Source organism: Notamacropus eugenii, chromosome 1, assembly GCF_028372415.1.
Source record: "Notamacropus eugenii isolate mMacEug1 chromosome 1, mMacEug1.pri_v2, whole genome shotgun sequence".
Taxonomy (NCBI): domain Eukaryota; kingdom Metazoa; phylum Chordata; class Mammalia; order Diprotodontia; family Macropodidae; genus Notamacropus; species Notamacropus eugenii.
The window spans coordinates 567,638,971-567,648,518 of NC_092872.1; the positions used below are offsets into that span (position 1 = coordinate 567,638,971).

At 34.2% G+C, this 9,548-nt stretch overlaps 1 protein-coding gene across 6 annotated transcripts in view; it reads left to right on the top strand.

The window, feature by feature from the left end:
- The window catches only part of ARHGEF10 (Rho guanine nucleotide exchange factor 10), a 222,008-nt gene extending 215,305 nt beyond the window's left edge, over positions 1-6,703 (top strand). For all 6 annotated transcript variants that reach the window (XM_072634362.1, XM_072634365.1, XM_072634367.1 and 3 more), the window contains 2 exons: positions 1,363-1,485; positions 4,772-6,703. In XM_072634362.1, coding sequence (XP_072490463.1) covers positions 1,363-1,485; positions 4,772-5,292 — 644 coding nt within the window. In that variant the 3' untranslated portion in view covers positions 5,293-6,703. The remainder of the gene's footprint in view (positions 1-1,362; positions 1,486-4,771) is intronic.
- The last annotated feature ends 2,845 nt before the right edge of the window (positions 6,704-9,548 follow it).

Below are 9,548 nucleotides of genomic sequence, written 5' to 3' on the forward strand. Positions count from 1 at the left end.
GAAATTGCTGAAGCCTGAATTGAGATTTCAAAGGATGTTGAGTGACAGCGAATTCTTTACCTTCATGTCCTACAGTTTAAGGAGTATCACAGCATGGTTTATCAAATCATGGTTTACCTGAAGCTAGCACTTTTACATTAGAACTTCCAAAAGGATTTTTGAAAATAAGTTATATTTCTATAGAAAAGGGAAGAAACAAATTAATTCTAATTCTTTTCTTGGGCCATTTATTACATGGTAGGGATAAATTGGGTTATTGTGTTGGATTGGTCTCAGACAAACACAGGAGAGTTGCTTCAGATCTATTTATTACTTTTGTGCTATGGCTGATGCTGACCATCTTGGGATGAAAATACAGGAACAGGGTCAATGGAATAATTAAGTGGAGAAAATTAAAATCTAGCCCTCCTGCCTTTAAATTAGAAAAGGAAAGAAGCCTGCCTCTGGAAGAAATGGTTGAGTAGAAAATTATTTGAAAATAATTGCATTTTTCTCTTCCGTTTAGTAGCTGTGACTTGGTGTAAATTGTCACAGTTGAAAGAGTAATGAGATTGAAGCTGGAGTGCCTAGGTTCACAAATCACCTCTCACTTGATACCTGTATCATGAGAACCTTTCCAGGTCTCATATGCCTCATCTATGAAGTAAAGCGTTAGACTAGAAGATCTCTACCATCCCTTCCAACCCTAAATTGGTGATCCTATGTTCCAATGACATAGTCAAGAAACATTTATTAAGTACCAACGATGTGTCAGGCATTGTGCACTGGAATTACAAAGAGAAATTACATTCCCTCATAATCTAATGGAGGAGTTAATACATAAAAAAAAGCTTAAAATTAGGGGTGGAGGTGGGGGTATAATAATGAAGGTATAATGAGTTCTTGCCCCTGAGGTGGAAAATGATCTGAGGGAATTGGGGAGTCACTTCTTCAACTTTCTTACTTCAGTTTCTTCATCACCCAAATGAGGAAACTAATCTACATGAACTATAAAAGGCTCCTTGTTGCTTAAAAATTCTATAAAAATTATAATTTCTTTGACTAATTCCTTGAACTTTTTCCTCACCTCTCCAGCTGTTAATGCATCACCCTTCAATTACACTCTCTTTACTATGTGTGTGTGTATTTGTGTCTGCTTAAATTATTCATGTTATTTTCTCTCAATATGATGTTAACTCTTTGAGAGCAGGGACATTTATGTCCTTTGTATAGGACTTGATATATGGTAGATGATTAATAAAGGATGTTAATTGATATCATATTTAAATATATACTGACATACATGTTGCATTTATTCTAGCTTAATATATTGATCACACTTTGTAACTGGAAATAATCTCAGACCATTGACGATTTTTATAGGACAACAGCGGGTGTCTGTGACTAGTCTGCTGGTATGTCATGGTTTATTAATGGTTGGAACAAATCTGGGAATCATTGTATCTCTTCCAGTTCCTCGTTTGCAAGGGATTCCCAAAGTAACTGGTGAGTGAAGAGCCTCAAATATTTATGTCTAAATAATTCTTTTAGATTTAAGTAAACACTAATTTTAAAACATTTTATTTGTTATGATCTATACAGATTAAACTTTATTGAAGTTTTTAGTATCCTATGATTTAGTATGCTGTGACATATATAGATATACATATGTATATCTTATATATTACATATAATATGTCTGATTTTTATTATCAACTTAAACTCTCATGATTTTTCTATTTCTTGGTGTTATTCATTAATGGAATGGGGAAAGCCTTTCAAGATAAAATAGTTCATTACAAATTAACTTTATTGGTAGTAAATATTAAAATACAAAAAGACTATGGCTTGTTTAGAGCTAAGAAAAAATCTCAGATATCCTGTAATCCAGAACATTCATTTTATAAAAGGTGAAAACTAAGATCCATAGAGTGGAAATTTCACACAGTATAGAGTTAGTTTGACAAGCAAGACTAAAGATCACCAGCCCTTCTGTCACTTCTCCATTTCCCATAATCACAGCATTAAAGAATTGGAGAGGAACTCAAGAGATCATCTATTCTACTCCATCCTGTATTGGAGTGTGAATAAGCCTGAGAAGTGGTTTTCCGTTAGTACATCTTACAATGTACTTGTGCATTCCAGATGTGCATTGATGGAGAACTCAGTACCTTCTGATGTAATCTATTTCACTTTCAAATTGCTCTGATTTTTGTTGTTTCCTTATGCTGAGCCAAAATTGATTCCATCCTTTGCTACTCTAGTTCTATTGCGTAGAAGCAAGCAAAATAAGCCTAATTCACCTGATTTACCTTTAAATATGCAAATACAGCCACTGTTGTGTAGAGAGTATTGGAAAATCCCAAGAATATTGTTCACCTCTTGGCTCTGCCATTTATATCTGAGTGACATCCATCAAATCATATCACCTCTCTGATTCCTTTTCTTCTTTTGTAAAATGAAAGAGTTAAACCAGATTACCATCCCATACTTTCCCAACTGCACCCTATCTTTTCTCTTCTCCCAGCTAACACATCCTTACTTTATGAAATTTCCTAAATCATGGTTGTATGTTATTAACATTCTCAAGACTACAAGTTTTTAGTATATACATTTTTCATCTCTTATGATGCCCTGAAATATATACTCTGGTACTATTTCCATGAGATAGTGTCTCACACAAGTATGTCATCCTCTTTTGCAAAATGACAGCACCAAAGCAACACATGACTACTGTTTAGGAGCTTAAAAACATGAAATGGAGAAGTTGAGGTATTGGTTCAATGGTGCATAGTAGGCACTTAATAAGTATTTGTTGATTGAATGGTTGGATTCATTTACAGCAATTATGACATTTGAAATAACAAAAGTTTGTAATCTAAGGAGTAAATACTGAAAGAGAAGCATATGAAGATGAGGTAACTATATATGTGTATATACGTATACAGTGTACGTTATATTTATGTATATATGTATGTATACACATATCTATATATGTAAATATACATTTTTCTATGAAATCCTTGAACTATAAAGTGTGTAAATATGTATATGTATGCACCCCCCGACCCGCACATATTGTTTAATTCAGGGGCTTCATAGAAATAAATACTAATTTTTATAAAGGTCTGGAGAGGAAGTAACACAGACAATAAACTGGAAGTCTTTGTTGTTCAAAGAAAGTAAGAGTTTGTAATATTTGGGCTATAAGGTATAGGTGATACTACTGTTTAGAAGATATGTATGAAAACTGATTAAATGGTTCAGGTTTACATATGAAGCTACAGTTTGCAAAACTATACATTTTGGGCTCCTATCAGTCAATCAGCAAGCATTTATTAAGCACCTCCTATCTTCCAGGCCTGGTACTGGATGATAAAAAATATTCTTAACAATAAAACAGTTCCTTCTTTCAAGGAGCTTATATTCTGGGTTGGGAGAGAGAGGAGGAGGGAGAGAAGGTGTACATATATAAGTAGAAACAAAACATATATAAAGCAAATCCAAAGGAATTGGGGGGGGGGCAGGGAGAGTAGAGAGCTAGTATCTGGACATATGGATTTTAAGACAGTCTCCATGTAGAAGATGGTACTTGAGCAAAGCTTTGAAGTACCATTGGGATAGTAAGAGGTGGAGATAAGGAGTGAGTGGAATGTACTCCAGGCATAAGGAGCAGATTATGCAAAGGCCCAGAAGTGGGAGGTGGCATGCTTTATGTCAGGAATAGTGGAAAAACCAGTTTGGTTAGAATACAAAGTAAATGAAGAGAAATGATATGTAATAAGTCTGAAAAGGTCGACTGGAGCCAGGTTGTGGAGGTCTTTAAATGCTTGCTAAACAGAAGAATTTTAATGCTAAAGGCAATAAGGAGCCAGTGGAGATCCTTGAACTGGGCACCTGTAATTTAAGAATTCTTTTTGGCAGCTGTGTAGACCAGTAGTGTTCAACTCAAATAGAAATGGGCCACTGAACTAGGTCTTGGAAAATTTTGAAAATCACATTATCCATGTTATGTTATAGTTTTATTTACTCTATTAAATATTTCCCAGTTGTTCTTTAATCTGTATCTTCATGTGCATGCCTCAGTGTGTTTGACATCTCTAATGCCAAATTGTTAAGCTGTTAGAACAAATAGTAAAAAAAAAAAAGAATATTGGTTTAGAGTCAGAGAACTTGGTTTCAAATCCCATCGCTGATGCTTACTACTGGAGTAACCATTGTTAAGTCACTTGACTTCCCTCAACACCAGTTTTCTCCTCTATAAACTAGATGTCCTCTGAGACCTCTTCCAGCTCTAATTCTATGACCCAACAATCCTTTGACACCATGCCTCTCTCTCGATTTCTACCTTTAAAATATTCAAATTATTATCTCCCAAATTAATAATAACAGAAGCTGAGAACACTTTGACTTGAGTTGAATGTTTCAGTGTTAACATTATTTAGATATTTAGGGTAGGGGACACAGGAGTCAAGTCAAACGAACAAACATTCGTTAAGTTCTTGTGTACTGGGGTGCGGGGTGGGGGTCTATGGACCAAAGAAAAGCAAAGCACAGTCCTGCTCTCAAGGAGTTGATAGTCTAATATGGAAACAACATGCAAACAGCTACATGCAATCTAAAAGCAGAATAGATTGGAAATAACCACAGAGCGGAGACACTAACATTAAGAAGAACTGGTAAAGGCTACTTGCAGAAAGTGGGAGTGAAATTCATACTTGCTTAATATCTATATACATCGTAAAGGCAGTATTGTTCTCCATTTTAAAAGTATGTGTTTTCTCCCCCTCAGGCAGAGGTATGGTTTCATACCATGCACATAATGGCCCTGTGAAATTCCTTGTTATGGCTACAGCTTTAAACAAGAAAAGCAAAGGTCACTCTAGAAACAGTCTGCTTCCCAACTCTGAACCTCAGGGTGACGACCAGAAGGACATCCTTCCAGATGAGGTGTCTAATTCCTATCTAAGTCAGAGCACCACTGACAATGCAGTTTGGTTAGGGGACTCAGTGGGATCCATCACCCAAAAAAGTGACCTGTCATCATCGTCTGGATCATTAACCTTGTCTCATGGATCTAGCTCTTTGGAGCATGCACCAGAGGACAGCACCATTTATGAGCTCTTGAAAGATCCAAATATTGCACTTAATAAAGGGAAGAGCCACCAATTCAAGAAAACAAAGGCAAGTTCAGTATTAGTCATCTGTGGAGGACAGGGGCATAGAAGAGTAAATAAGAAAGCCAAGCAACAGCGTCAAGATGAGCTGGTTTCTTCTGTTATGGTCTGGCAGATTCCTCTGTTAAATATATAAAAGTGAATGCAGCATACTTACCGGTCATGGAGTCTGCCATTGAGGATAACTTTTTAACTAAATCATAGAACACATGATTTAAGCTGTGTCGACACTGGTGGAGGGTGGGAGGGGAAAGCACAGTATTTAGGGAAAACATGTGCAATAAAGTAGTGGCGGCTACTCTGTCAGTTTGCCTATTTTACTCTCTGCTGCAGAATTGGGATTACAAGCACTATGGAAACAAATTTTACGGTTGAAACAATTTTTTAGTAATTTGTAAAGTGCAAGGAAACCTGCACTGGGTTTGTTTTTTGATTTTTGCTACTGTAGCGGATACTCTAAATGCTAAACTGATTATATCAATTCATCCTCTTCCAAGCTCTTGTGACTTAATCATCCTAGAGACTTTCTCAAACTAAGAATTTGCAAGTGCTAAAAATTCAGCATATGGGATAGTGCAAGAAGACTTTCCATTAACAATTCTTAAAACATTCCTACATCTTTTCAGATGTGTGGCTTTATTTATATTTTCTTTTATGGATTTCAGAGTAAAATCTGTAACGGTTAGAAAAGGCAGGGAACACATATCAGTCCGTATGCTCTCGTTTGCTTTCATAAGTCAGCTGTTTGTTCCAAAGTGGTATGCATGTTTTGTATATTTTAACAAAGTAGCATTTTATATTACATTTTTCAATAAAAATTTGAGGTGAAAACTGTAGTCTATTTATAGTCTATAAAATATTCCATAAAAAGAGCATGTTTTAAGACAAAATGTTCAGTAAATTGAAACATCTACTACCAAACAACATATTGTTGGCTTCTAATATTATATTAATGCTTTTTTACTAGAATCCTATGTACTTGCAGTGTTATGAGGTATATATATTATAGAAAAATTGTTAGCTATTTCTTTTACAGAATCTCTTGCATTTGCTGAACTTGGACCAATGTAACTATTTCACCATGCAGACTAAGTATTCATTCTGAAAGATTCTTGGTGCTAAGTATTATGTACACTACATTACTGGCAGTGGGACATGAGCCAAGAAAACTGACTCCTTTTATCCCATAAGGGTATTTCCTGCAAAATGCATAGTCTGTGTTCTGCAGTTGTACAGTCAATTAGAACATGTAGAGATACATGAGTAATGCATGATTTATATTTCACTTAAGACTGTATATATATATATAATCTCAATATTTTACTACCAAAAAAGGGCAAATAACTATTGGAGGTATTCATTTGAAATCAGTTTCTATGCACTTTACAGATGGTTTTTAAAATCCTACTTTTATGATATAGAAAAATATTTTTAAGGTTCATCCACATTCTCATGAAAATAATGTTTTAATCTCTCTTAAGCTTTCTCAACTGTTAGCTGCTATCTCACTTGATAAATAAAATCTGACTTTTATGTAGAAACAATAATATTATGGCTGCTTAATTTCCAGAAAATTCAATGGGGAGATGATTAGAATGAATAGAATAGGCAAGGGGATACTGACCACATCTTGTCGTGAATGGAGATTTGTTTTACTATGCAGTCCTGAATAATACTTTAAATTTGGAATAAATGTTAAGGAACTTGGAAGACGTATATATACAATGACCAGTTTTCACTGATTTTAATTTAAATGAAGTCAGGATAATTCAGGAACTATAAAATGTTAAGTTTTACAGAAATTTTTTTTAACATAAATGAAAGCTGAAATATTTAAAAGAATATTATCATAGAATTTTAGAGCTGGAAAGGATCTTAGAGAGTTCCTATAGTCTTTTTCACTTCTGGCTAATACTGGAAAGCAACTAAAAATTTTCATTGACTAAATTAAATGAAAATTTTAGCACTTTTTAAAACTACATAATTTTTTTTAGAAAATATTGTCAAACTGCACAAAACAAACTGAAATCTTAACATCCTTTTAAAATATAAAATATGATGGTATAAGCACATTCAAATTATTTATATGACTACCAAGTTTTCAATAGTTTATTATCTCCAAAGCCATCAAAATGTGCTTATACCATCATATTTTATATTTTAAAAGTATGTTAAGATTTCAGTTTGTTTTGTGCAGTTTGACAATATTTTCTAAAAAACTATGTAGTATTCACATCAGCTTCTCAGTTTATATGTTTTAGTTTCTAGATATTTATTAATGTTTTTTTTAGTTTCCATTTTTTTACTTTTAAAACAGTTTGTGTATATGCATATATGTATATATACACACATATATGCAAATATTTATACAACATTCACACATACACACGCATACACACACACACAAGCAAACTCCTTCAAAATTGCCCTCCCTCCATGGGACTTAAACACACACACACACACACACACACACACACACTCTTATTTTGTGGTGAAAATAATCTCTTCAATTTTTTTCTAGACATAATGAAATATGTACTATATTCCAAGTTCACTAGATCTTGGGCACAATACTATGTATTTTTCACTTGAATTTGAGGAGTTGTATTAACAACAATGATATACATTTAAATTCTAAAGGAAGAATATGACATGATCTTTGTAGGTAAGTAACCTTTCTTTGGAACTCAGAGGAAGAAATTGGATCCATAAAACACAATTCTGAATAATGAGCCTTTAAGTTAGTTCAATCATTTAGTCTGATGTGAAGAATTAAGGTAGAATTCATTCATTCATGCATTCTACAATGAATTTAGAGAATCTGCTCAAACACTGCTAAAATTCTTTGCCTCAGTAATAGGTGGATAGGTAGATGGACAGATTGATAGACAGGCAGATGGATAGAGCATTTATTAAGCACTCACTATGTGCCAGGCACTGTGCTATGTGCTGGAGACAGATACAAAGACTAATGGGAGATTTCGCCTATTGAGGTGCTGGAAAGGAGGGGAAGAGGGATAGCATAGAGTGTGGGAATAGGGGTTCTTCATAGTGGAAACTTCGTTTCTAGTAAGGTAGAAATGGTTGAAGAATGAGATCATGGTAAGAATACCCCCTGAAAATAATACTTAAAAGATAACCAGTATCTTCTAGGCTGGGTTTTAATTTTTTTTTTAATTTTTATGTCTGGTGAAATCTATGGGGCCCATCTCAGAATGTTTTTAAATGCATAAAATAAAATACATAAGTTTACAAAGAAACCAATTACACTGACACACACATACATACATACATATATACATATATATATATATATATATTTTAAATTCATAGATTTTAGATTACAAATCCTTTTAGTGGTATGGTCATTTCAATTATTTAGCTCCCTTAGTTTGGGTAGACATAGCATTATAAATAAAATAAGTATGGATGCTACAGAAATATCCAGAAGTGACTAATACAGAAAACAAAGCTTTCAGTAGATTTTGTAAACCTTGTCAGAGGTCTTACTCATGAGTTTATTTGGCAAGCCCAATAAGTAGTGTTGACAACAAAATCCCCCCTCCTTACCCTGATCAAATATCACATTGTTTGGATGTCTAATTTTACTTCCTTATGAATGCCAAAGGTACTTTTGCCAGTAGTATGCCAGCTTTGGACTTGTTTTATTATAAGAGTAAGACTTCACTCCCAATACTGTTGTAATTGTAGTAATACTCAGATTCCTCAGTCACGTGACCTTGACTTCCCAAAGGCCCTGTCTGCAGAACAAAACATCTGGTAGGTCCTATCAATCTGGAAAGACTTTGACTGAAGGATGTTGGTACCCTCAACAATAAAAGAGGGGTGTCTTTAGGGGCATAATAGTTTTGTTTTGAAGATGCCTACAGGACATCTGGTTAGAAATCTTCAATAAATAGCTTGTGATGTTTCCTGATAGAACTTGGGAAACTGGCTGAATCATTTATTTCCATATGAATCACCAGATATATATTGTGATCATCAGGTTTGACTTATCTCTGGAAGTTATCTGTCAAGGCCTGGATATGAATCCGGGATATGTCTATATCATTATCAATACAGAAACGCACATGATCTTTTTTAATTCTAGTGCCTTCCCTCTTGTAATTTTTTTCCTATTTATTCTATTTATAGCTTGCTTTGTGTATTTGTGTGTGTATTTGTTTACATGTTGTCTCCCCCATTAGACTGTAAATTCCTTAAGAACAAGGACTGTTTTTATAATAGGTACTTTAAAAATGTTTATTGATTGATTTTTGAAGATAGTGAACTCCTGTGTTGTTTGTCACATAGGTAAAGACCTCACTTGGTACTCCTCATAAGGGAGCTATGAACCACCAAACTTGTCTTTTCTTCCTCTGACCATTATTA